Source organism: Anser anser, assembly GCF_964211835.1.
Source record: "Anser anser genome assembly, chromosome: 3".
Taxonomy (NCBI): Eukaryota; Metazoa; Chordata; class Aves; order Anseriformes; family Anatidae; genus Anser; species Anser anser.
In genome coordinates this window covers 35,176,068-35,203,843 of record NC_139722.1, presented here as the reverse complement: position 1 = coordinate 35,203,843, position 27,776 = coordinate 35,176,068, and the positions used below count along the sequence as shown (strand labels likewise).

The following is a 27,776-nucleotide window of genomic DNA, read 5'->3' as shown; positions in this document are numbered from 1 at the left end:
GAGTTCAACACCTCTTCACCACGTTATGTACCATTCACACAAAAAAGTGTGCATTTAGATTGCTTTGCAACCATCTGACACCCCACTGATGCTTACAAGTCACAGGCTTTTTTTTTTTTTTCCAGAAGCCAATAAAACACAATTCAGCCCATTACATGAGGTGATGTGCCTATTCCTTAAAAGAAAAAGCATCTAAGTATATATATAACAATATATTTATATTAGAAGCCTTGCTCTTTACCTGCTGGGCAAACCCTCATTGCCCAGATCACTGCAGAGAACAGTGGTGTGAGCCGAGAAATGCTAAAGGATTGTAAAATACTCCTTTTAGAATAACTTCCTCAGCAGTTCACTGATAACTTAAACCTTTTTCATGTCGTTACTATACAGAGAAACTTTGCCGCTGCACTGATAACCTTTCCACCACGAGGGAGGAATATGCTGTCCTGCAGGAAATTGTCTCTCTTCAAGTAACAGGAAAAGTATCACCTCAACCTCTCTATCACTTCTTCCTCAAAGAGTTGCTACCTTCACATCCAGCTAGTCCATTTAAATGCTAAAATCGGTATTCATGGCAGTCTGAGCACCAAACATCCACTTGGAGAAAGAGGTTTTCCAGAAAAAAAAAGTGTGCTTTTCTGTTTCTCTTTCTCTTCCATCCTATTGTTTGAAGTTGCTTTGCCTTATGATGCTGGAAGGGCTGGAAGGAAAGTGGGACTCCTGGAAGAAATACATTCTTTTTATTTTTCCTATTAAATAGGTCCTAAACTCACTCTTGTTACTGCGACGGCAAGGTAGGGAATAAACACACATTTTCTCTTTTGTTGATTTGGCCATGCTCTGGGATACCTTCATGATAAACTACTCCTAAGTACCTTCAGAAAACTTAATGCTGTGTTCCCCCTATAATGAAATTTTAATTGGGTGGAAGAATAATGGCTAAATTATCCAACTGAAGCTATTTACACTATATTTTATCTATAAAGAAACAACCCAATTATGTTTTAAAAACATTTTTCTTATGTTAAATTAGTATTTCTAGTCTGGGTCATTACTTAGATGAGTTTTAACCTGGGCAGACCTGCCACGTTGCATAGGCTTAAATCCATCAGCAAACTAAAACCTGGGGCTGACGATAGTTCCGAAATGATTTGTTTTCCAAAAATGCTGACTTGAAATTGCTATTGTAATTTTTGCCAACCCCTCATCATCTTTGTACGAACTTAGAGTTGACAAATGCAGGCAGAGCCCACAGCAAGGAAGGTCTCTGGGGAGACCCTGAGGCTGTGGGAGAACAGAAGAACATCAAGCAAGGGAGAAGTGAAAGAAACAGGGCCAAATCCTGACATGTTTTTCTTCAGCTTCCTACATAGCCAAGGCACAGGAATTCAAAGCACTTTCTGCACTAGAAAAATGGATTATCCTTTTTTGACTGCATGCCCCAGGATGCTGAATGTAAGTCTCTGGATATTATGTTTGCTTTTCTTAATTATCTTTCATGGGCCCCAGGCTCAGATCCATAGCCCAAGAAAACTCAATTCAGCCCAAGAAACAAGTCAAACTGTTCCAGCCAGCAATGTGCTCTACTTAAAAGATAATGCCACTCCTCTGCTCTGTCCAGCACAGCATGGGAGACCCTATATGACTTTCTTGTATCTACAGAAGAGGCATAATGACTCTAGCTGTCTAACATATTTTGTATTGGGCTGGTAGTTATAGTATACGTTGCTGATTTTAGACACAAGGGAAAGCAAGAGGTAGTTCAGGCCATCAAATGTCATCGCTCTTGCATTTTTCAGGTTATTTCTGAGACCATTGTCACTTTTACCATATGCATGCAGGAAAAAGTGCTTTCTATAGTTTTATTATTATTACTATTGCTATTTGAAAAGTGTAAATATCAATATGTTACTCACTGAAGAGACAGTGAAAAGTAAGGTACATTACTGAATTAGGTGTGGCTTGATAACCTTTTTTTATTTTTTTCATGGTACTGCATGTTACAGAGACGTGTTCAGCGAGCGAGAAGAGATGAACATTTCCTCTCCCTGGTAAGACTTCGCATTTGCTGCTGCCGAATTTCCCCCATTGTCTGTAACTTCCCTGTTGCTCTAATCTCCCTGGGGTCATTTGCAGTTTGAGTCTGTCCTCCTCTGTTGGCTCCCGTTCTGATTTCGGTGTCATCAACAAATTTGACCGCTGTTGAATTTGCACCAAAGAAGTCCCTGACAAAGAAGAGACTTGCTCAGAGGCTTCGACCCCAGTGCAGCCGTCCCGGGCCCAGGGGGAGGCTGTGTTTGAAGTCTGACACGCGCACTGTCGAAACTGCGCCGCAGACTTTTGTTTCGTTACACATTCATCCATCTGCCACAAAGCCCAGCCCGTGGACCACCACGAAGTACTCTCTGAACCACCAGGAGGGTGGTCTGAGACGCGCTGTGATTCTGCGTTAAAAGTTTATGTTAAACCGTGATGCTTTTTGCATAAAACTCATACTAGGGGACTTTCTTCTGGCTTCTATTCATAGCAGGGTACGCCGGTTGTTTCGCTTTCCTGGAAAAAAAACTATTTAAATGAATGCTCAGGGGAGTAGTGCATATTTATTTAAAACTAAGCTGCAAAAATAGAATGGAACTTTTTTGTTCTTTCTTTATATTCCTCTTAAGAAGGGTAAGAGTGTACAGTCTGCTGAGGTGTTGGTCTTGTGTTTTCATTAAAGGAGGAATCAGGGCCCAAGCAACCCCGTGAGGTGTCGGGAGCTGGGGAGACCCCCTCAGCCTGCACCCCAGCATTGGAACAGGGTGGCTGCACCTCTGGGTTCCTTTTCCCGGTCAAAACCCACAATATTTCCCCCAATGTTTTGCGGAAGCAATGTTTTGTGGAAGACTCTGGACAGCTTTTCCACACTTTAAAGTACCATAATCCACCCAACACGAAGCGCGGGATTTCAGCGCTTCTTTTACGTATGGTAGGGATTAAAGGAAGACGCGGATCTCTCAAATTAAGACAGTTTAAGACCGTTTTATTGATGTACATCGTCTCTTAACGCGCCGGGCACACCGGCGGGCTGCCTCCCCCCGGCCGCACAAGATGTCCGCCGGCCCCAAAGGCCGCCACCTGCCGCGAGGGCGGCGCCGCCGCCGCTGAGGGGGAGCCCCGCGGCCCGCCCCGCTGCGGGATCGGCCCCTCACCGGGCTGCGGAGCGGGGCCCGGCATTGGCACCGGCACCCACCGCCGAGGGGAGCGGGGAGCTCCGCGGACACCGCCGGGTGAGGAGGGACGGACCCGCCTGGCACGGGAGAGGGTGGCCGGGAGGGAAGGGGGGGGGAGCGGGGAACCTGCTGCAGCGCCCCGCCGGCTCCCCTCAGCCGCCCGGCTGGCAGCCCTCGCCTCACCTGCCCGCTTCTGCCGCTCCCCGCCGGGTCCCTGGCTCCCCGAGGATCCACCCTGGGGCCAGGCTACCTCCGTCTGCCCCCGTCCTTCGCTCGGGGGGCTGCTCGCAGAAATATGGGGGGCACCTCTAGCCCCCTGAGGAGTGCGGCCGCCTGCTGCTCTGGTGACAGCTCCCTGCTCTACTACTCTTTGGATCCTTCCTTTCTCCCCTCCTCCCAAGTAAACAAGTGCTGGAGATGCACAGCTGCTGATAACATTTAATATTATCATTATTTTCTCCATAGGTTCTAAAGGAGGTAATGCAGAGGAGAAAAACGTGATTTTTGCTGTCTGTCTGTCATAGGCGTGTATGTTTTTGTCTTCTTTATGGTATTCCTTAGGTGTCCTTCAGCATAATTTTGTGATCTTGACTATCTTTTCTAGGCAGTTTTCATAAATCTAACTTCCCACAGGCACCTGTACGGCATATGTTACAGTAACCTGCATTATTTTGTAACTGAAGTAAGTTCGATAGCAAAAGCTAAAAGCAACTTGAACATTTTGTATTTGCTTGCAAGCTGAATACTCTGCTAGAGAGCAAGAGATACAACAGCCTCTGCTGAAGACTAATAAAAGAATGCAGAGTGCATGCGATGTAGGTTATGTTTTGAAGGTTGTGGTAAGCCTGTACAGTCTGTGAATGCTTGTGTAAGAGGTACAGACAGACCTCTTATCAGTTCGGGTTCTGATTTGAAGATCTCTTACAGATGCAAAAGGACAGTAAATGCTCTCCTTGTCTGAAGGCAAGTGTCTTAATTTGGTGGGGAAGGGGAAAAGAGTCACGAGTATCTTCCTGCATTGGAAAGGTGCGGCAGGTGCCACTGGAATGAACGGTGATGTCGGATGTTTTCCTAGTCTAGTGATGTGACTATGGCACATAATTGTTGTCCAGGTATAATGCCATACACGCTTCTGATCTGAAAGAAAAATCCCTTGGTTCTGTATATGCAGTACTCACTGTATCGAAGCAGACTTTTCTGAGGCCATCAATCTGATGTGTCAGATGTGTTTAATACGCTTAATTAGTCTACTTAGTCTTCTTTTAGTTTCTATAAATGCCCTCAAATTTAATGTAGTGAGACGTAATTTAGCAATGCTCTGGATGTAACTGAAATGTGTGTGGACAGCCTGTATATTATCTTGTGAAGCAACAAAGCAATCTGAAGCAAACTTTTAAGTACACACAGCCAGCAAAGCTGGCTGCTGCATTTTTTGCCTTTTTTTGCCCTCTTTTTCAGATTAGAGAGCAGGGAAGAGTCTTTGAAGAACCTTCCTGTCGGAATGCCTCACATCAATGCAGCTGCAGCTCTGCAGTTCTGCATGCTGCTGTCTGCGCTTCCTGCACAGTATTTCCTATCCCAGTGGTATGGAACAGACTCCGCTCAGCGCATCCAAATAACAGAAAGGTTGTAAGTCTGTCCTTCCCTACTGTATTCATCTATAAGAGTTCTCATTCTCATCCCCAATGACACTTTGTCCTGGAAAGTGGGAATGCGTTGCCCATTCCTGCATGAAAACAACATTCAAATCATACCTCAGACATTTTTGTGGCTTAACATGACTGTATTTAGTTGTTTAAAGAGGTCCTTCAGCATTTGAATAACAACCATTGTTTTCTTCCCATAAAAATCTGTGTATAATCTGCATGACTGCATGGCTGTGTCTTAACCTCATTCTACTTTTGGATGTTCCAGTATTTGTGACTATTGATTAAATCCCTTTAAAAGGGGAGAAATTAAATCTTTTATTAGTAAGACTATTTTAAACTTTCCATTACTTTTTGACACTTATTCTTAAAATAGATTTTCTTGCATAGGTGACTCAGTACAGTGTCTCAAGCAACAGAAATTATTAGATAGAAAATTACTTAAGGCAGTCGTAACGGTGGAGTTAGGTAAATAGTGCCAATATTGTATATGAATTAGGAATTCATGTACTGACAGGGCCATGTGCATCTGTTCTAAATGTAAAGTGAAGAACAGTGCATCAGGTCCAAGTGTTTAATAGTGGTGACCATTGGCAAATGTTGGCATCTTGAAGATGTACCATGCAAAGGGAGATGTGCATGACTTAGAGTTTTAATATGGTCTGTGTAATGCATTCGTTGTGTGGTTCATCTGTAGAACTCAAATCCGTGAAGTAATGAGAGCAAAAGATTAAGCTGGATTAAAAAAGAACAAAGTCTGTCTTTGTGGGCGAGGACCCAGATTTAAAAAAAATTTCAGGGTTTCATGGCATGAGTCAACTACTAACCATTTAGATTTATGCAGAATTTGCTTTGCTATTTTTGAATAGTCCTTTGATTATGTGCACAAATTTTGAAATGTCTTGTGCTCAGTATTCTCAAGTAACAGTTGAAACAGCAGAATCTGATGCAATTTGGCAACTCCTGTGGTCTGACTACAGAAAAAAAAAAGCAACTTTGTCATGACAAATGGCATTTTCCAAAATTTACATACGGTTACTGGTACAAGTGATGATTGAAAGGACATTCATTTGCAGGGTAGGTAGTAATCTTTGGGGGGAACTTGTTCCTGGCCACTGACTTCTTTTTCCTGTTTGCTACAGAAGTGAAACCTTAAAGTTTAAATATTAAAAAAGGAAAATAAGTAAATATAAAAAAAAAAACACGATAGAAAGTTTTTCAAACAACATGGTGATTGTTTTTACTACTGAAGGCTAATTGCTTGTGGGAGCAGCTTTACCAAGTCTTACCTGAGTGTGGATGCGTGGGCAGATCGTTTAAAGCTGTGGCTATTGAAGACAAGGTAGGATGTTGCATACTGTCTGCATTTAAGAGTATCTTTCAAACATGGTCTATTTTTAAACAGGAAGGCATGCTGCATGGGTGAAATGAATAACAAAGGGGAAATGCTTCTCATTTTCCTATTGACACCGATTTGGGACTTCCTACCAGTTTAAGAAAAGCTTTTGTACGTATTCTACACAAACACGCAATTGGAACTCCATGTGAAGCTAAACATAAATCACGGCAGTAATTCTATATGTGTTATCCTCTGCTTTAAATTTATCTGCTTGTGAAATCTGATTGTCTGTAGGATTAACCACATTACTGATTATAAGCCGTGATACGTTTACAGGATCAGATCCCACAACATGGGATGGATATCTTACGCTGTGTACGGTGGTTCTAGAAAATGTAGGTGGGAAATCTGTGGGTTTAGGATGAAGGGAAAGTGTGATTACTGAATAAATGACAATGGGTTGGTCTAGAAGAAGTAAGGTTGTATCCATTTGCATACGTACCACTTTAGTTTAAGACGACCGTTACATGAACTTGTTCAGGGAGGTTAAAAGGGCTTGTTTGTGAGATTTAATTCTTGTGCAGTAGAAATACTCCAAAGGTTTTACCTTGTCTGGACCTTCAAAGGTCCTTTATTATTGATTCATGTTCAATGATCAGGGGTGTCAGGGAGTACCTCTGAACCGTGGAAAATTCAGAATTACTTTTGCCCCCAGGAAAGCCTAGGGGATGTACAAAAGACAACAGAAACTGTGCTTTTCTCAGGTTCACCACAAATTGCTTTGCAACTTTGCAGGACGCTTCAGGCATGTGTAGAGATAAAACCTCTAAACACTAAAAGATCCTTTGATTATTTGTACATTGTTGGAGCAGCTTACCTCTTCTGAATATCTTACATTATTATAAAGAATCGGTTATCCTAAAAATATGGTGGCGCTTATAGCATTCCAAACCTTCTTAATAAAGAAGCTAATAAGCTATGCTCTCAACATTGTATTCTGACAAGTCAGGTTATTCACCCCTTCCTGCTCCTGATAAAAGGTATTTGTCAACCTGAATTCTTCCTACAGGTTTGAGCTAAACCAAGTGTGGTTTTTTGTTGTTTTTTTTTTTTTTTTTTTTTTTGCGCGCGCGTGTGTGTGTTAAGTATTGTTTGCACAGTTGTGCTACTCTAAATTTCTTCCAGGCTGGGTGAAGGGAGTGAAAGGGAAAGTGGTAAACACCACAGAAGAGGATAGAAGAGGAAGGAGGCTAGGACAAACTAGCTCTTTGGCACTGACAGGTTCCTAACTGGTATGGATGGAGAACATTTACCCAAATAAATTTGCTGCTCCTACCACCAAAAAAAAACCCCACTGAGTCCCCCACCTGTGAAATTCAGATGAAATTATACTTTTACTGTAGCCTTAAGGTGGGAGTTGCGGCCAGATACCTTGTCCATACTTTAGTTAACCAATCTTTAAAGATTTCACAGTAGAATTTAAAGAAGAGACTGAAGAATCTCTCTTGGAAGTAAGAATAGTATCAAACTCACCTATATAAAGTAAATGGGTTTTCCTTGACATAGAAATTATAATACAGCTGTGGTGCTACATATCCAAAGAAGTTATATTCATACTCTTTTCTCCTGTTGGAACACATTTCTTTGTCTTGTGTGTTCCCTAGAAGTGGTGTTAATGTAAAACTCTCATTCTGTTTGGGCTTCAAGTTGTGAAGAATTTTGAGTCAAAGGCTTTGCACTATTCCTCTATTCAGACAAAGGCTTAAAGTAATAACCTGAAGGCTGATTATCCTAAAACTCAGTTGCTAAAGAATTTGTTTGAATGCTGGGTTATTAATTTTACATTTTAGGAACTGGTACTTCGGAGAAAAGAAAATTAAAAGTGCCAACAATGAAGCAGAAAACCATTCTTATTTTGCAGGTATCAAAGTCTTTGCAGTCCTTTTGTATTTTCCTGGTGGTATTGCATTCTAAGGTCTTTTGTAGGGTACAAAACTTGTCTTGTAAATGTTAGTATTTTTCCTCCTGTCTGATCGTATTCAGTAGGCAAAACAGGACATGTAAAATCTGAAGTCTTTCCGCCCTGTGTTGTGTAAGGGTATCAATGTGATGTACTACATGTATCCATCTATTTCATGGAGTTGATCTGAGTGTGCCTAGTTTGTACTGGTGTGTGGAACAACAGTGGTATAGCTTTCACTTGATTCAAATGAATGGATTTAGAACAACTTCCTAGGAGGAAAAAGAAACCATTGATTAGTCTGCTCCTACAAAAAAAAAATCCCTGCAGTTAGACTGAATAGAAAAATTCTGTGACCCAAACTGGAAAAAAATACGGCAAAATTAGTTATTGCGTGTAGCACTGTGAAATACTGAATATAAAGGTGCAGTTAAACAGCAATTGCCAATACATACATGTGTTTATGCTTTCTGTTAAGACCCATACGTGGTATCAAAGGCACAAAAATAGAAAAATACCTTCCTTAGTGGATGCTGGTCTGTCAAAAATTGTAGTAATATTCTGGGGGGAAAAGAAATAAAGTACATGTTTACTTGTTTACTTTGCCTATCAATTTAACTGTCACTTCTCTTCTGGTAGAAATCAGAAGAACGTGAATGTCTGTTTAAATGTTTAATATGCCTGATAAAACATTTCTTTATAAGTCTCTTTCTTTGTTAAATTAGAATCAACTCAGGTTCGCAGTCCAAAGCCTGAATCCATCCAGTTCAGTGTGGGACAGGTGATAGTTCACAAAAGACTTGGTTATTCGGGAGTCATTGTTGGATGGGATGTAAAAGCTAAAGCTCCAGAAGAATGGCTACAACACAAATATCCTCCAGCAAAACAGGTTTGACTGTATTAAACTCTTATTTTATCAATGCATACACACAATAACACAGGTTAAAAAACCTCTAACAGTGCTATGGACTTCCTGCTAACCTAACAGGGAATACTTGATCCCCGATCACCTGTGCAGCTGAGAGAAAGCTCTGTTTGTTTGCTCTCTCTGTTGTCACAGAAGAGCTTTGCTTTTCCAGCACGGATTGGTTAAACTTCACCGGTCAGGGTTGTACTAGATGTCTCTCGAATTAAACTTAATACGCAGTGTTGCATTTAAAGCAGCAGTGTCAACCTATAATGTTAGAGCAAATTTCTCATGGTGTGTTACTGAAGTTGAAAAGCTTTTAAGTATCAGATCTGATCTTCCAGCATAGGTTCAATTGGTAACATCTTCACTGCACCTAAGGAGTACAAGTAAGCCTTTGTGTTTAAACAATTTCAGATAGAGAAAGCTGTGTTTTGGGGCATCTGGACAGTTGGAATATAAATCTACTTAACAATGTGTTTTTGCTAGGATTCTTGAAGCTTTTGAAATTCTCTAGCCAAAGTCCTTGTTGCATTTGAAAACCAGATGCTAAATCTTTGTTGACAGTGCTGGTCTGATAATACAGTGCTACATACCCTGTGGGTTGGCCGCTGACGTGCTGCCTAAGTGGCAGGAAGGCACTAATCAGTAAGCCAAAGAGGACTGAAAATAAGAAAAAATGAGAAGCTCTGCCTGTAGACGAGAATCCATGTTCAGCTGGGAGCAGACATTCAGTACTGTTTGTTGCATTTTGTCCCTTCCCCACTGCAATTTTATCCGCCTGCTATTCATCTTTGGCTTCGAAAACACCTGTGGCCTTGCTTCTTCCCCTCTTTTTTTCTCCTCTCGGTGGCATTGTCACCAACTGCACACCTATGCATTCCCCATCAGGCATTCTGAATCTTTTTATGTATCTTATATTTTAATGTTTTCCCAATGATATCTTGTGTTCATCTTTATGGTTTTAAATTCAATATTGATACTATAGTTAAAAGTGTATTTTTTTTTATAATTATTTTAAACTTCCCTTTGCTTTTTCATGTTTTGTACATCAGCTACGCAAAATGTCCTCTGACCTTTAAGAGGCAGCTGCTAAGCTTGGTCATTGCAACCCCCCCGGCATTATTAGCCAGGCTTTCAGCCCAGCCTTTCTCTGCCTTGCAGTTCATCACCACATCGCTGAGCAGAGGCCACTGCCTGTCACGTTGATCAATACTAACTGCTGCATAAACTCCATTTATCTGCCCGTATTCATCCATCACTTTTTCGTGTTTAGATTGTGGGTTACTTTTGATGGGAATATTTATGGGCAGCAGTCAGCACAGTGGGACCCTGGCCTGTGACTGGGGTTTATAGGCACTACAAAAATAATCATAAGCTACACTTCTTTCTTGGCTGGAGGACCTTTAGATATACGTGGTAGTTGCCTCAGCTTTATCCAGGATTAGGATTGAGGCTGTAAGAGGTGGCGTTATGCTCTGAATTTGCTCCTTTCTCTCCGGTGTCACCAGTTGTGAAGGTAGAAGGGGGACTAACAAACTGTTGTGGGACCTATCTACAAAAAGCAGGGATATTCTAAGTCATATTTTTTGCAAGATATACGAACAAAAAGGTTACTTAATATCTTGGCTCTTAAAATCAAAAAAGATTTGAGAAGAAGAACTTCACATATTACAGTGTTGATTGCTTTATACTTATTTTTCCAAACTGACGTTGGTACGATCATAAAAATAAACCTGCTGTACGTATACATTGAGAGGTTTTAGGCCCTGTAAGTCTAGTGAGAGTTAACTGATTATATAATGTAGTCTTTAGTCGTCATCTCCTCTCGAGGCTATTTATTTTCCTTCTATTTTTACAGGATGTAAAAGATACTCCTCACTATCGAATTCTAATTAACAAAGCAAATGGATTTGGCAAATCTACCGCTTACATTCCTGAGGAAGAGATAACGATTATTATGGGATTAGAGGTAGTATTTATTTTTATTCCGTTGCAACTTGCTTGTTATCCTCTGTGTTTAAAAGTTGGCTGACCTTTGGCTTAATGGATGCTATTTATTTTACAAAGGTAGTGAAACTAATAGAGAAAGCAGACGCACAAACTATTGCTGTACTTTCAAATATATGTTTTTAGAAGGTGATAAATGACTCAAGCCATGTGCTGTCTACTTAAAAGTATCCAACTGCCTAATTTTTCCTTTGCCTTTAAGTCCCTTAGCATTTTGGTTTCTGTTATGTACAGGCTGTTGCAGACTTGGACTTTTGTTTTAGGATTTCACTGACCAATCAAAGTTGGACAACTCCTTTCATCCCTTTCTACTGGATCTAGCAAAACACACTGGTTTCACAATTCCACTCTGAAAAATCTCCTTTTGCTCTTTTTTCAAAAAGCTTTTGCTCAGTTGCTGCCCAGACTGAATAATGTCTCCCTTCTTTAACTGCAAAACTCTCTGTGAGCCTAAAATTCTGTTTTGTGTATCACGGTCTTGGTCACTTTTGATTTCTAGCTTACACAAGGCGCACCTGATTCTTCAACTAGTCACAGGCTCTGATCCAGAAGGCAGCCTTCCTTAAAACATTTCTGCTCTAGCCAGTGACTGTAACATAAAGTGTGCTAACGTGCCTGAACAAAGGAGTAGGAACTATGCTAACCCAGATACGTGACATAAGGATTTAAAATCGGGTTCTGAGCCCTCTGACTCATGTCTAAAAAATGCACCTTTTATTATATCAGTCAGTTGCCTACCTTTGGTGACCTTTACAGTCCACGGGGAGAAACAAATACCTCACCACAAACATTTACCTTGTGAAAGCTAGCCTTTAAGTTATCAGATCGCTTTATTGACCCACACGAGAAGCTTACTCTTCCCACAGACTGTTAGGGCGACTGATGGTAACAAGCTCACAAATTTCGAGTTGAAAACTGTCTAGGTGAGATTAATTACAGATGACGAGTCATGCCGACACCTCAATTTCAAAAAGGTCTGCGGATTGCCTTCCCACAGCCTTTCCTCCAGCCTAATCGTCAGTTATTTCCTAAAGAGTTGAGGCTGACAAGAAAATGTTTCAACTTGCCCTAACCATTTCCCAGTTCACAGATCTAACCCACTCACTGTAGGCTTTCCAGATCATAACAAAGCACGTAACTTGGGTTGTGCTTTGTGGAGTTGGATCTTCAAGTTAGACACTGTGGTACAGAAGACCATCAACTTGGTGTGTCTTCACAATTTCCTTGACTACTTTAGTGTTCCTGCTGTCTGCTTAGTTGGATTAGATAACTGATCCAGCTGAAAAAAATAACAAGCAGCTGTACCAGCAACAAAGGAGTGGAAACTACTTCAATAAGAAACAGCGCTGAGGTTAAATCATCAACCCTGGTATAGACCTAGCCAGTAACATCTCAGGAGATGTGTTCAACATCTGCAGGACACTGACAGTCTGAGAAAGCCACTGTTCTTATGCCATAAATTACAGTAAAGTGTGGAAAATCCCACTGAAAGTGTATCTAGGTACACAATGCATTTAAACTAATCAGGAGTCTTCAAAAACTTAACTCTAGTAACTTAAATCATTAAAGTATCAATTTGTATTCACTGCTAATTCAACTTGAAATATGATTTTCTCAGGTGCACCACCCTGATATGAAAGCCTATTTCAGTGGATATGATGGATCAAAATACATTATGCAGCCGTGGTTGAAAAAAATCTATCCTCATGACTGAAGTATTCAGCTATTTGTACATATAATGTGCACCTGGAGAACATGTTTCCTTTTTAAACTTGAGCAAACAGACACCGGGATAAAGCTAATGTATATTTTTTTCCTATGATGAAATAAAACATTCCTAAGCAAGTTTTATGTTGAAGAATTCATTTCATTAGAAGTGAACAAATGGCATGTTCGGTTTACCATCATTAACTGAACTGGGGGTGGGGAGCAGAATAGATGAAACAGTTAAATACTCTATTTGAAGAACTAATAATCTTAATTTTTTAGGAGAGACCTAACTAAAGGCCAACTGGAACTGAACTATTTCTAGTGAGAGCTACAGTAAAGTATTCCTGCAATAGTTTGACTACTCTCTTTACAAAAGCATGCACTGTGCTGCTTTCAAATGATCCGTGCAAAGGAAGAGCTTTGAGTGACATAAAACCATTAAATGTCATTTTTTGCACCTGGACATGCAAATTAAAAAGCTTTCTACTTTTGCTCAGTACTTAAACAATATTCTTAATATCCTGTCTTGACCATACTTGCTATTGTAACAAAGTAAAAAACAACAATAAAGGAAAACAAAAAAATGAAGAAAAGTACAAAAATTTATTAAGAAAACGTGTAAGATTTGTAAGTTTTTAGAGCAACTTCTTTCTTCTGTTCTCTTTTCCCTTTATCTCAAACACAGCAAACACTCTACAAGAAGCATAAGCAGTAGCATTCTGGATTCTTTCCTGCAGAGTCAGTGAATCTGGGGAGTTAACTTGATGACTGTCTGTGTGTCCTCCCCATTCTTTTGTTTCTTCTTCTCTTATTAATAAAGGTTTTCCCAGTGACTGGCCAAGCAGTCGACATACTTCTTGAGCTTTCTGCCGTGTGTTTGCAACAGCAGTGACGCATACTTGACGGCTGAGAGGCAGAGAATGCGGCACAATAACAAGCAGGGTCAATTTGCACAAATATTCATGCCAAACATTTTTTTTTCCTATGTTTCAGTTTTTGTAACTGCATGGGGTAAGGACCATCACACCTTTCCACACCTTCTGGGTGGTAGATTGAAAGTTTGAGGGGAAACTGTGAGGAGAAAATGTGAGCATCCTCATCAGCTGTAATCAAGCATTTCAAACACCTACATGCTGCAGGCACCGGTGGCGTGTGGTGCAGAGCAAGTGTCCAAGCGCTGCTCCAAACATCTGGGTGCTCAGCTGTAAGTCATGCCAGCACCTACATGAATTCACTGGCCTGATTTCCAGACTCTTGTATCGACACCTTTGAGATACACTTCTGACATCTCCAGAAATGTTACCTGCAGTGAGCTGAGCTCCCTTCTTAGCCCAGGCATATTTCTTTAAAGGGGCAAACCCCAAACCAAGATTAAACTTCCCTCTGGTTCTCCCACCCTCTTCAACATTAGTGGGATATGCAAAAATTCAAATAATTAGTAAACACCTAAAATATTAAGACCATGAGCTTCGAAGTAGCATATTTTGATGCTGAGCAAGCACTGTACATGGCTCACTTCAGAGCACGTCAGTAGCTAAAAGTAATGGGAATTGGCAAGGGTACTTAGAATTATCAACATCTGGTAACACATTTGTACCTCTATGAATAAATTCAAATTAAACCTACACATGCTGATGTAACCAAAGTCAAATTATGTTGACCTAATATTCACAGCAGATTATACTTCCAATGGAAATCAGTGAGAAAATATTTATTACATTCTGCTTCTGCACAGGGGCACTGCAGAAAGAACAAGATGCATCTTTCTAGGCTGAACAACATTAATTTCTAAGCTATATTTAGAACAAATGCTGAGATCTGAACATAAATTTTAATAGGTACGAAGGAAACTATTTGCTCCCATTACAAACAGTATAAATTATGTATTCATATTAAATGTTATCTGAGGCTGTAAAATCTGTGGCATAAGAGAAAACTCACCGAAGGGCGTCTACGGCTTCTGGCGTGTGGTAGAAATGAGGTGGACTGATGGTAACAGAAGCCCCTAATTTTTCAGTAAGTAAATTGCAAACATTCTGCATTTTTCCAAAATCACTGAATATAATAGAGACCTGGAATGAACACAGACACCAGACAAGTAATTTTTTTTTAAACATTTCTCCTATGATCCAACACTTGTAATTAAATCAATGTAAAGACAGATTTGTACAAACTAACTGAACATACTAGTCCTGTATATACCACCAACATTTATTGAGTTGGACACTTTTATATAGCCCTAGAAACTATCAGTTGTTTTCCAACAGAAAGAAGCTTATAAAACTGTTTAAAATTGAGGATTAATAAAATTCTCTTTTGTGAGGAGGTCTGGCTTTCTTGGTATGTAGACAATCTGAAGAATGAACAAGTACTGTGTGTGACACATCATCAGATAAGAACATCTTAGTTCTTCCCTTTTAAATTTGAACTTAGATTACCAGATGTTAATTATGCAGAAGCCTAAGCAAAATGATGTGGAAAACATTGGGCAGGAAGGAAAATTACATTTTAATTCCACACATTACGTTCAAGAAACCTAAACTATGAGACCAAAAGAAGCCTAGCCCAGTCCCATCCAACTTGCTCAAAATCCTGCGCTGGGTGAACAGATTCACCCCAGTGCCTACGGAGAACTGGTCACTTCAGTCTAGGATGAAAAACAATTTAAACGTTTAGCTGTCTGTGCCTTTGGCATTAAGAAGCATTACATACAGATGATACATCAGGAATTTGGGTGTTTTCCCAACTGCTACAAAGCAGGCATCGCTATCAGCCCAGGATCCAGAGCCCTACAGCCTTCCCGGCAGGGAAGTGCCAGCCAGGTGGCAGCTTTCCAGGCAGGAGCAAGCCCTCTTCTGTGGCAGAGCACCCTTGTCAGCCGTCAAGTAATCGTGCCCAGCTGCTAGTGTTCAGGAAGCAGAAATCCCAGTTCCCAAACTCTTTTTTAAGAGTCTTCATCTTCACCTTGCAGTACAGTGCTCTCATCGCCAAGCCAGGGTCACCATCTCGTACCCCTGACTCTTTCACTTCTTTTTGCACAGAAAGGAAGCTTCAAGGGGTTACCGCTTGTCAGCTGCGCTGCAGAAACGTCCTGTGGGAAAACCTCTCCTTTACCTCGTGGTAAGTAGGATCATTCAAGGAAGTTGAATCCCTCAGCAAGAGAGGACTACTTCATATACAGGGTAAGGTAAAAATGGATACCGACAATTATCACAAAGTAATTAATGCACAAGTCTTGTTACCCTTGGTAGCCTCTCAGTGTACCTCATCCTGGCTTGAATCCTTGCTCTGCCTCAGTACCTCATCACACCACTGAGCCCAAGCTGGGCTTAGGGCCTTAAAAACTGACCAAGTGACGGGACAACTCCACCTCTGCAAGGACAAATGGCCGCGTCTGTTGTGCAAAACCGCACCAAGTACGCACCTTCATCTGAATTACACACCCTTCATCTGTAACTCAGTGGCTGGATCACTTTCTGGAAGGTGCGGTGCCAACCTGAACTAAGACCAAAGATGAGACTAAACCTGGATTTCTTTCTTCAGTGAGAGCTCTTGCCACATATAAAACCCATACAGCCTCTCGTGCTGCTTTGCAAGAAAACTCGTAATTGTGTTTTGTGGAAAGCTGACCATACGGTCTCACTAGGAGGACCATCATAGCGTCTGCCAGATGGCTGCCAGTGTTTAAAAGATTAGTTCCCTCAAGGGGATGAAACAGAAGTCTGGTCAAACAAAATAATGGTGGGCCGTAAGGCAAGAGGGAAACTGCTCAGACTGGGGCAGCTCTGGGCACTCAGGAGTTTTACTGGTAAAAAAGCAGGTGCCCTTGGGGCAGAAAACAACCGAGCAACACTTGTGAATTTTGTTTCCGCACCCACAATCACAGTTTTCACTTAAATTGCTTAGAGCTAGATCCAATAAAATAAATTCCACCTGCATTTACAGAGGATACCTGAGCATTAAAATGCAAAGCAGTCTATTTCCTCAATAAAATTATGATTAAGGTTAAAAAGTGTGAAAAAATAATATGAGGAATGCAAAACCATTACAGACACATTGTAAGGTTTGGGTAAGGCTGTAAAGGACAAGAAGTTGTGTTTTACGAAAAGGCAAGCATGTTAAGATATGCACAAGAACAATCTAATCATCCCATGAGATCATCACGCAATAGATGAACTGTTACGGTTAGGATACTACAAAGCTTTGTGATCCCCTACAAAACTTCATTCTTCTGCGTATTTTCCTTTGTTAAAGCATGAATTAGAATTTATCTGCTTACAGTTGAAAGTATGTCTCGAATTCTTAATTACACCCTAAAATAGCCATTTGTCCGGGAATTTCTTCGTTCTTCTAAAAACTGTTAGAGTAGACAAATTGTTCATGACAGCGTAGAGAATGAAATAATGCATGACTTCTGTGATTTGATATGTAACACAAATACAACGGCAAACTCTTTAGTACAGAAGCCAGCGTAAAAGTTAATTTAAAATTCATTCATATTGCTAAAGTAGTCTCACACACTGGTCAATGGAACTCCATTGGTTTTATGAAGCTGCACTAACAAAACTAGTGCTTATATAAAGGGGGAGTCAAGGTGAAACTAACCTCTGCATGAAGCGCTACAGTACCGCTACTTAAGCAGCCCAGAGCAACAGTACTGCGGCCAGATTTTCAAGTTCTGGCCCTGTGCAACCACAGAACTTCTGAACAACAATTACAGCCAGTCCAAACTGCCCACTGGTGTAAACTTGGTCCACGTAATTTGCTTCCCACTTACTTACAGTCTTTGTTGTATAAAAATTGATGGCAGGAGAAGGCTGACGATTGGTTTAGTTACCGCATAGGGCTGAAGTAGCAGGCCTAAGCTTGTTTGTAGCCTAAATAATAACTGTATGTAGTTGTATTAATTTTTAAGTACAGCTTACCTAAAAGACTTGATAATTGAAGCTCTCATGATAGTAGGTATCTAAATTGCAAAGTTAAAGTCATTCAGCAGATGACACTAATGATATCATTTAAGTATCTGAGGACTCATTTTAAAATCTAATTTTGTTCTCCAAATTCTCATTTATTTGTATATTTATCGCTGTTATTTAGATGAGAATATACCTTAAAACAAACATGCAAATTAAAGAGGCTGAACTCGGATTTAGGGGACTGTAAACTATAACTCTATAATACTGCTATAGTTTTACTGCAGGCTTTTATAAGAATCTTTATAAGAATCTTCATAAGAATCACTGAAGTTGCTGGGTAGTGACTGAAGTGATTAAATCTGAAAAGATTCATTGATTGAAAACACATTATTTCCCTTAATTAATATTTTCAGTGCATTTACTTCTTGCTATAGTACAGATGTGCAAAAATAAACTCCCCTGAGCTGATTCTGAAGAAAATGGGATTATTCTAATAATATTTAACTTTCACACAGCACTTTTTACCCACAGAATTCAAAGTGAATTACCTAGGAAACAATCAGCTTTGCTTTGCTTGCAGCAAGCTGATGGCAGAGTAGTATAGAATAGACCAAAGTCCAGGTGCTGTTCAACTGTGGCTTAAGCAGATATAGGTTAGGACTGCCATGCCACGGTTGTCCCCCGTCCATTCTTGTCCTCTGCCTTGCACTGTCTCCAGTTCACGGAGCTAAAATAATGGAAAAAATAATCACTTTTTTTTTTCCAGATTAGCTTTTAATTGGAGCAGCTTTCCAAACTTGCCTATTACCTCATCACGTACGTAAAAATTCTGTCAAAAAAGTAGAGGGCAGGGACATCTAGGGGTTGAGGAGAGAGCAGAACCATAGGTTTGCTTACAGCACCATGCGATGACAACCTTAGAGTCCCAGAACGAGAGTCCCTCCCGCTGCATCACAGAATAACAGCACGCAATCATCTGACAAGAAAATAATCCTTTCCATGCTACAGCAGCAGAAAACAAGTTCTGCACACAACAGAAGACTACAATTGAATTCTGCTTTAAATTGCAGTCTTTCAGTAGCTTCTTCGGACTATGCTGCCTTTACTACAGAGAACATCTAGTTATAAGGAAAGAGTCTGCAAATTTTCCTTGGTCCTTGCTACATTTTTTGTTTTCTTGGGTTGAATACGTACCTCTGCTTCCATTTGGTAGGTGTTCTCTAGTCTACTAAAATCCTCTGTTACAGTCATATTTTCTTCCTGAAACAAAATACAAGAATATAATCTTAAAAGACAGAAATGAAGGGTCTGTTGGAAACGTATGTACACTGTGTTCTGTAAAAGCTGAACTGTTTTGGCTTGTAACTTATAACTTAGAAACACAAGTTTGGAATTTTCCATGCAAATCTCGTCAATTAAGGCTGGATATTAAAGATTTCTTGACATCATTTAAAGTAAATTATACAGTAGCTCTATAAGGCAATTTTGCTGCTATTCACTCAAGGAGAAGAATTAGTTCTTGAAAGCAACTGCTAGCTAGAGGCTCTGTGTATCAGTGTGTAACTGTCAATTCACCTGGTACAAAACCCAAGATGTTTCAGTCGTTTTTGTGATTTAAACAATGATTAATCAATGGTTATTCAGCAGGAAGGAAACCCTTAAAAGAGGTTATTCCGCTTTGACCCTTCTGCATTAATACCAGCTATATTTTCAATGTAAGGTCCGTACAGAGCACTAGCAAAAACTTTACGATTTACAAGCAAGATATGAAACTAAGATACAGAGCAACTCTGGCTACCTCTGAATATTTGACCAGCTTGCTAGCAGTCAAACATTTCTTTCACCCACTGCCCTCTTTGGTAAACAGTTTGGATGAACAGTTTATTGTAAAATTACTACAACATAACAGAAAGCACAGTTTACAGTTTAATTCTAAGTATGAGTTTGAATTTAATAGTCAGGAGCTGTAGAGAAGCAGATACCAAGCCTTCCAAATTACTGAAAAAGTTTTACTTACTAAATGTATTTGCATAGGAACATAATATTTGCTTTCATTGTTGACACATTTCTAAGGATGCTCTGTGTCAGAATATTTTCTACAGAGGACTCAAATCTTCAAGTTTATTGTGTGGAATACATATTTTTTTAGAAACGACATTAATCACGAGAAGCGTTTTCCTTCTAAAATATCACATGGAAACCAGACCTATAATTATCATTGCACAGTGCCTACAAGAAGCTTTTGGGTTTTCTGAAAAACAAAAATTGAGTTTTCAATTTTATGATTGACGAATAATGCTCAAATACAAGAAGGAACATCCTTATTTTTGGAAAATCTCTCCTAGCAAAGGCAAGGACCATGGACAGTTAGTCCCTAAAAGCCATATTTCCCCTTTTTACAGTCATAGGTTCGAGGTACTTGGGAAGCATGGCTGGCTGTGGTTCGTTAGAGAAAGATGGAGCAAACCATACTTTTTATAATACAATCAACTGTCAATACAATTATCAGGAAAGTTTTTTTTTCCTTTTTTTTTTTTTCCTAGCGATATACATCCATGTCTTATAGGAATAACCACACATAAAACTCCTATTTTACAGAAATAACGATACTGTAATAAATCTTGAGAGTAAAAATAGAAAAAGTGCATTTGTTTTTCCTTGTCTCCATTCCTTAATCCCTTTAAAAAATATATTTTTCCTCTGAACAGGTCAGTCTTCTAAACCTTTGTTTGCTTCTTTTTGTTTGTTTTTGCGCTTCACCCACTTGCTGTTTATTTAAGGGCAGTGCCATCTTGTGGTTCTAGGCACTACTGCAAGATTGATGCAGTTGGGAGTGAAAAACCATCTTGTGCCATCTACTAGAAAATTTCCCTCATTGCTAATTTGTATCCCAGCAGATTTGACAGTAGCTGTATGTGTTACTGAAGATAAAGGGAAGACCTAATTGCTGAAGTCATAACGATGTGGCCTCTTCTGATACATCTTCTGCCAGAAGCTTTGTTCCTTTTCAGGAGCCTCTTCCATCTTCAGACAAGGACACAGAGAAGACAGGAGGTGATGGCAGAATTTTAAATTGAAATCAGGGCTTTGACTACATCAAAAGCAAAATACTTTTCTTTTTCCTATTCCTTATGTCTACTGTTTATATTTTGGCTCAGGAACTGTTCATTTGATAGCAGTAACCACAGGAAAAAAGTAGTTTTCACTGTGCCTTAAGAAAAACTACACTTCCAGTGTGTCAGGTGTCCCGGACTTCTGGAATAGTTTTCTCAAATTTCTAAATCTGTGGGCCAAGAGACACAGTATAAAAAATAAATGAATATAACATTATTTTTATATGAAAACTCAATTACCTCTAGAAACCACTGAATGATTCTTAACAGAATCACACCTGTATGCTGCCTATATAGGGTATTTTCTGATCCAGCAGTGATATAAACTATCACTGTTGCGGGTACTTTAAAAAACTGAGAAGACAGGCAACATCCCATTGAGCTTAGAGTATCAAGTCTAGAACTGTTCCTCACCTTATGTTTTGCTTCATTTCAACACACCAAAATCTCATATAGCCCTTCCTCCTTCCTATCTGCTACTTCTGGACACTTGCTTCTTCACAGAACTGTTGTGTCCACCCTCATCACACCATGACCGTTGTAGGAACGACTACTGCTTTCCCCAGAAGAGAACAAGAAAAAAAACTAAATTGATATTCAGTGAAAGCACGCTTCAAGGAGACAGCTATGTAACAGTACAGTATGAGAAAAAAACCTATCTGAAGGTAAAATTATGTGTTCTGTTCCTAATTACTGAGTAAACAAAATTATGAGTCCTTCTTACAAGACCAGCCTCAATAAGCAAAAATGTCGATAGTTTGGAAATGCACACTAACACACAGTTGTAGTAAGCTGCACTGGTTTGTGTAGCTATTGCTTAAAACTCTGGAGACACCTGGAAATGCTTCTTAAAATTTACTTGTACACTTGCAGAGATACATCTAATGTTACTCTAGACTCAAAAATAATACTCAAAAGATATTGAAATAACCGAAAGAGCTAGCTTTTTCCACCTGAACATAGCATTTTTTTTTTTCTTAGTATTAAAGAACCATTTAATGAGAGATGTGACGTATGAGACTGTACATAACAGCCCGTCCATCACAGTGTCTCTGCAAGGTTACCCCAGCATTTCAGGACGGGAAGCCCTGACAGTCAGCACGCACACACTCCGGGCGGCGGGTCTGTTCCCAGCCTCTCAGTCCTCACGCTGTTTCTTCCCTTTGGCATTACACAGACAGAATGACACCTACGGTGAAGCAGTTTCTGGTGCTTTGTGTCTGTTCGAAAAACAACAGGAGTATAGGTGGCAGTTATTTTAAGAAAGATTTTGCACTTTCTTAGTTTGTACTTAAGTTTGTACTCAGCAAACGTCAGGATACTTTGGGGATATGTCTTAAACTATGCGGTAGTCTAAGGAAGGTGATGCCTTATGCAGGCCTTTCTGCGTTTCTTAACCAAGGATGCATTGAAATTGGAAAAAAAATGTAACTGGGTAAGCAAAGCTTCAAATCCTTTTTTCCACTGACTATATGGATATGCATCCACGGCTGTGACTCCCGAGTAACAGGTTCCAAATACGGAGAATAGTGCATGTATATCCAAGGACACAGCCCAGTAAAGACAGAGCCTGCTGGATACAGTTTGTGAACTGGTTTGTTTTTTTTCCTTAAGTAACACCCCCTCTCTAAAGCCTCAGCTAACCTGTACAATCACTGCTATTTTTAAACAAGATGGCCAAAGATAATTTTTAGATACAATGATTAAAGAAAACAAATGTTATCTCCACACCACCCCCCAGATAAATTGCAAGCTGTAAATATAAATCAGTTTGCTTCTAGAGAAGGAAAAAAAAAATGCTGCTTTTGAACAGCTGGGCTCAGTAAGAGATTGGTTTCCCCATTGACTGTACTTTCCCTGCAGCCCTCAAAGCAGATTCTGTGCTCTAAGTGCAGTAGATACTTACAGCACTCTATAAATAAATGCTACTATGTGCAACTACTTCTGATTAAAAACCTGTGTAAATATATATGGAAATTAGGTGCAGCCCCTGGCATCCTGACAAGCTGCTAATGCAAACTCCTGCTGCTGCAGAGGTTACGCACTCCTGATCTCCCAGGCTTCCTACAGCAGCAGCACGAACGGCTAAGGAAACGGTTCTACGGATTAATTAAAAAATAAATATATGGTCTAACCTGCTGATTTCTAAAGGGCCTTAGACAGCCTTGCAAGAACTACAACCGTATGGAGATTGTGAAGAGAGCTGAATTTTACAGTGGTCTAGAAAGGCATTAGCTACAAGTGATGTTAGGAAATGCAGTTAGGAGCAAACTGCCAGCAGTGAGATCTCTTAGGAGAAAAGCCAGAGGGCAAATGAAAGCACTAGTGGTTTACAATCGGATGGAAGAAAGCACTAAAAATTACACCATAGGGAACTACTCTGGAAAAAACACACCACCTTGTTGTTCCCCAGAGCTAACACATTGCTAACACCGAGAAGCCCAGAACTTAAGCAGCATTTCACAGCCTCTCCAGTCTGCAAACAGAACACGTTCAGTCTCCAACATGTGCTAGGTCTGAAACAGCAAGAGAGCGCTGTGAAACTACTTAACAACCCACTGAATGTTCAGCTCTCACAACACAAAAGTAGTCCATTTCCTACCTAGTTTACACCGTTTACATGCCCCCGTAACATTCCTCTCTGCATATACCCAAATATCACCATGTTTGTCCCGATCACACTTCATTTTGCACTTATTTTTACCAGCCTGCGTGAGTATATACAGCACCTCAAAAGCACGCTCACTGACTTAACAGCCTGTGTACTCCTTTTGTGTGTCACCTGCCATGAAGTCGAATGCTCCCCGCAATCCCATTTCAGCCAGGCTCATGCCAAAAACCAGTCACTTACTCAGGTTCCTTGTAGGGCAGACAGCTGCAACTACTTTTTCTCACCTTCCCACAGTTTGAAATGCTATTTAATTGCATCCAGGATAAAAATACCTATGACCTGATAGCTCCCCACAGTGGTGGGTACAAGGCTTACAGTTTTTCTCTACTAATAAAAATGGACGAATGATAAGTTGCCTTGTCTTCCCCTGTTCCTCTGAAAATCCACGACCAAGCTCCTACCAACTCACTTGATGGAAACCGAAGGCACTCAGCCTGTAACCCCTCACAGAAATGCACCATTTCTGACTGAGCAAGTCATTCTGATGGCGAATGAATCCTCCTCCCGGTTGTCATCAGTGTGAGCAGGGCTTGTGTGATGTGACAGACACCCCACAGCTGTGTGTAGGGAAAAACACAGGTGATAGCTTTGGCCCACAGCGGCCTCCTTGCCATCTAGTCCCACGGCTGCAACGTGACCCTTACCGAAACAGGGGGGCTAGAGGGTCTTTCTTATCGCCTTCCTTCTTCCTGAAGGAATGCTTTGTTCAGCTATTACAGAAAAGACAGGCAGCATTGCCATCCACTTTGAAATAAAACAGTAAATCCTATTTTTTGGGGAGGGGAAAAGAAAAGTTGGAGTCAGTACTTATCTTCAAATGCATGTAGCATTTGAGCTGTGGGCATGCCCTGTCACTGTAAGCACATCACTGTTTAGGCTGAGTAACTCACTCTTACTTCGTATTTACAGATGCTGAATTCCACTGTAACATCATGCACTATCACTAAATACTTCTGCAATACTTTTATTACTATATTGAATAATTTGGGAGTAAATTATCATCTCCCTTTTCCCCAGCTCATCTGTGAATGCATGGGAATGGCACAGACTTCCTGGAGGACTTTAGGAGTAAGAAACTTTCAAACCCAGCCAGTTATCCCACCAAAGATCTGGTTTGTTGTGTTTTTAAGAGTCCAAACCCACCCACTTATCCCACCAAAGATCTGGTTTGTTCTGTTTTGTTTTTAAGAGTCCAAACCCAGCCACCCACCCACCACGGATCTGCTTTGTCACCTTTTGTTTTTAAGAGCCCCGGGTGCGGAACCCTCCAGAAGCGTTTCACGAAATCCCCAACCACCCCCCGCAGGACTGCCAGGAGGGAACCTATCCCCGTGGCGCCTTCACAGCGCCGCCCGCCCTCCCCGGCGCCCCCTCAGCCCCCGGCGGCCCCTCACCGGGACGCCGCGGTGCCGGGCGCTGTGCGCGATGTACTCCAGCCTGCGGGACACGCTGCTCCGCGCCGCCCCGGCCGCCCCCTTCCTGCTGCCCAGCCGCACCGACACCCGGGCCCGGTCGGGGCCGGCGCTCAGCTCCGCGCTGCCGCTCACATGCAGCTCCCGGCCGGGCGGCACCGGCACCGGGGACGGCCCCGGGGACGGGGCGAGCTCGAAGCCGCGGGCGGGGAGCGGCGCGGGCAGCGCCATGGCGGCGGGGCCCTCCCGGCCCCACGGTAACCGCTGCACCGCTGCACCCTGGGAAGGAAGCACCGCCGTCACCCCCCTCCTACCGCCGTGTCGCGACTCTCGCGACCCCCCTCGCTTTCCCGACATGGTCGGTGCCGAGGGGGAGCTGCCCCGCCCGCTGCCGCGGGGGCGCCGCCATCCCAGCTGGCGGGGCAGCCCGTAATGGCGGGCGGGGCGCGCGGCCTCTGAGGGAGGCTGCCCCGTTTCTGGCTTGTTTTCAGTCTGCTCAGAAGGAGCAGTCAGGCATGGGAACGGGTTGCCCAGGGAGGTGGTGGCGTCACCGTCCCTGGGGGTGTTCGAGGAAAGGTTGGACGTGGTGCTTAGGGACATGGTTTAGTGGGTGACATTGGTGGTAGGACCAGATGATCTTGGAGGTCTTTTCCATCCTTAATGATTTTATGATTCTATGATTCAACTTTTATCCAATTTTTCAGGCATAGTAGGGCCCAAGAGGCACACTCCATACCAAAGAACTCAAGGGAAAGGGAGCTTGTCCATTCCTGTGCATGGAAGCCTGGGTTGTGCAGTGCCACCATGCCTCCTCTGTGGGCACCCAGGCAGGATGGTCACAAACCAGCCCCAGCTTGGTGCTGCCCTTCCTGACAAACCAGCCCTTTCTCCACAGTGGGGTCTTGGAGCACACGTGTTGGCTCTGCTAATGGCTGCTGGCCAAGTCGCGTTAAGTGCCGCCCCTTCCTTCGGAAGGGCACAGGGATGCATGTCCTGTGCAGGGAAGGTATCCCTGATGCAGGGGTGCAATCACAAAGACTCTTGAGGCTGGAGGGGACCTCTTGAGATTTAGTGCAACTCACTGCTCAGGCTGGCTCAGCTGGAGCTAGTAGCCTGGGATCATGTCCAGTTGGGTTTGGATATTTTGAAGGAGAGAGACCCCACAGCCTCTCTGGGTAACCTGTGCCAGTGTTTAGCCATGCTCACAGTGTTGCCTGATGTTCAGAGGGAACCTCCTGTGGTTAAGTTTGTACTGTTTGTCTCCTGTCGTATCACAGGGTAGCACTGGGAAGAGCCTGGTTCTTTCCACTTTGCACCTGCCCTTCAGGCATTTACAGACATTGACGAGATTCCCCTGAGCCTCCCCTTCTCCAGGCTGAGCAGTCCCAGCTCTCTCAGCCTCTCCTCATGTGGAAGATGCACCATCCTTTCATCGTGTTTGTGACCCTGTGCTGGACTCAATCCAGTTAAGTCCACACTTTTCTTGTACTGGGGAGCCCAGAGCTGAAACCCAGTGTGGCCTCACTAATACTGAGCAGAGAAGGATCACCTCCCTTGACCTGCTGGCACTGTTCTTCCTAATGCAGCCCACAAGGCTGTTGGACTTTCTTTGCTAGTGAGCTCTCAGCATGCACTGGTTCATGAGGTTATTCTCCCCCAGATGCAGAATTTGGCATTTCCCCTTGCTCAACTTCATGAGATTCCTCTCAGTCCAGTTCTCCAGCCTGTCCAAGTGACTATGAAATGACTCACTCTCTGGATGAAGCGAGAGCAGTGGACGTGTTCATTGTAGCTTTAACAGGATTTTCAAAACTCTGTCCCATAGCACCGTAACACAAAACTGATGAAGTTCAAACTAGGCATGTGGACAGTGAGATGGAGTGAAAACTAGCTGAGCTGCCACACTCAGAGGCTTGTGATCAGCAGCACAAAATCCAGCTGGAGACCAGTCATTGATGGGGTACCCCAGAGGCTGAAGCCAATACGGTTTTCTTTATAAGATGGGTGATGGGGTGGACCCTCCACTTGTGCACCCTCCACAAGGTTTCTGGGGATAAAAACCTGGGAGGACTGTCTGGTACACCAGAGAGTTGTGCTGCCTTCTAGAGGGATCTGAAGAGGCTGGAGAAATGGACTGACAGGAACCTCATCAAGTTCCAGAAGGACAAATGGCAAGTCCTACCATTAAGGAGGAATAACCAATGCAGTCAGTGGGCTGGCTGGCTGGAAAGCAGCTTTGCAGAAAAGGATCTGGAATAACTGGTGGACACTAAGTTGAACATGAGCCAGCAATGTGCCCTCGCAGCAAAGATGACCAGCAGCACCCTGGGCTGCAGCCTCGGCAGACTCTACAGTCTCCATTCTCCAAAATTATTTGTCGAAATTCTCAAATTCAACAAATTATTTTAAAAATATAAACCCAAAATTTTGAATGTGTATCCTGCTAGTACTGGCCTGTATGTCTGACCTCATTTGCATGAGAATTTTTTGAGAGTTCTCTAGTATGTTGTTATTGTCTACATTTGTGGTACATTTTATTTTGGTTATTTGAAATCTGGAATCTGCCACAGAGGCTGAAATCAAACAGTGCTGTATGTTTATATAAGTTCTTACAGCCTTCAGAATCTGTGTGAGAATATTTGCCTGAAATGATACAGATAAATATTGCTATACTCTCCTTCTAGATAAAAACATGACATGTAAAGACATCAAGACCTGATTTTACAAATCAGATGCAAATTCACTGGAGGTGGCAGGAAAAGAAATATTAAGGGAATTGAAGTCCTGTCTTTTTTCCCTCATTGATCATCATGCAGCGTGTGCTTCATGTCCTGTCATTAGAGAGAATCTGTACCAAATGCCTTTCCCATCATTAATATC

The 27,776-nt window shown here is 41.9% G+C and overlaps 2 protein-coding genes across 8 annotated transcripts; one reads left to right on the top strand and one right to left on the bottom strand.

The window, feature by feature from the left end:
• On the top strand, nt 1-20,659 carry LOC310897222 (F-box only protein 21-like). 7 transcript variants are annotated; one of them, XM_083830589.1, is made up of 11 exons: nt 1-1,455; nt 2,007-2,051; nt 2,137-3,269; nt 3,678-3,740; nt 4,671-4,841; nt 6,111-6,200; nt 8,048-8,118; nt 8,883-9,046; nt 10,926-11,036; nt 15,826-15,904; nt 16,036-18,328. In XM_083830589.1, exons 5-11 carry the CDS (start codon nt 4,714-4,716, stop codon nt 16,098-16,100), a joined length of 708 nt encoding a protein of 235 aa, XP_083686715.1. In that variant the 5' UTR covers nt 1-1,455; nt 2,007-2,051; nt 2,137-3,269; nt 3,678-3,740; nt 4,671-4,713; the 3' UTR covers nt 16,101-18,328. The 7 variants fall into 7 exon arrangements, with proteins under 7 accessions (XP_083686715.1, XP_083686718.1, XP_083686714.1 ...); XM_083830592.1 differs by lacking the exons at nt 3,678-3,740; nt 16,036-18,328 and adding an exon at nt 20,595-20,659 and having other exon boundaries at nt 4-1,455; XM_083830588.1 differs by lacking the exon at nt 3,678-3,740 and having other exon boundaries at nt 4-1,455.
• IRAK1BP1 (interleukin 1 receptor associated kinase 1 binding protein 1) lies at nt 13,376-25,199 on the bottom strand. Its single transcript, XM_083830587.1, has 4 exons — nt 24,879-25,199; nt 18,895-18,960; nt 14,726-14,856; nt 13,376-13,690 (listed from the first exon to the last, which is right to left on the bottom strand). Exons 1-4 carry the CDS (start codon nt 25,125-25,127, stop codon nt 13,420-13,422), a joined length of 717 nt encoding a protein of 238 aa, XP_083686713.1. The 5' UTR covers nt 25,128-25,199; the 3' UTR covers nt 13,376-13,419.
• Between the last annotated feature and the right edge of the window lie 2,577 nt (nt 25,200-27,776).

What these genes read in the sequence shown, in the direction of transcription:
- LOC310897222 (XM_083830589.1), top strand. Translation starts at nt 4,714, where the DNA reads ATGCCTCACATCAATGCAGCTGCAGCTCTGCAGTTCTGCATGCTGCTG. An exon ending in AAACCATTCTTATTTTGCAG is followed by an intron (nt 8,119 to 8,882) that starts GTATCAAAGTCT and finishes TTGTTAAATTAG; the next exon opens with AATCAACTCAGGTTCGCAGT. An exon ending in CGATTATTATGGGATTAGAG is followed by an intron (nt 11,037 to 15,825) that starts GTAGTATTTATT and finishes CTTTTTGCACAG; the next exon opens with AAAGGAAGCTTCAAGGGGTT.
- IRAK1BP1 (XM_083830587.1), bottom strand. Translation starts at nt 25,127, where the DNA reads ATGGCGCTGCCCGCGCCGCTCCCCGCCCGCGGCTTCGAGCTCGCCCCG. An exon ending in CCTACCAAATGGAAGCAGAG is followed by an intron (nt 14,857 to 18,894) that starts GTACGTATTCAA and finishes TGTTCATTCCAG; the next exon opens with GTCTCTATTATATTCAGTGA. An exon ending in GAAGCCGTAGACGCCCTTCG is followed by an intron (nt 13,691 to 14,725) that starts GTGAGTTTTCTC and finishes TCTGCCTCTCAG; the next exon opens with CCGTCAAGTATGCGTCACTG.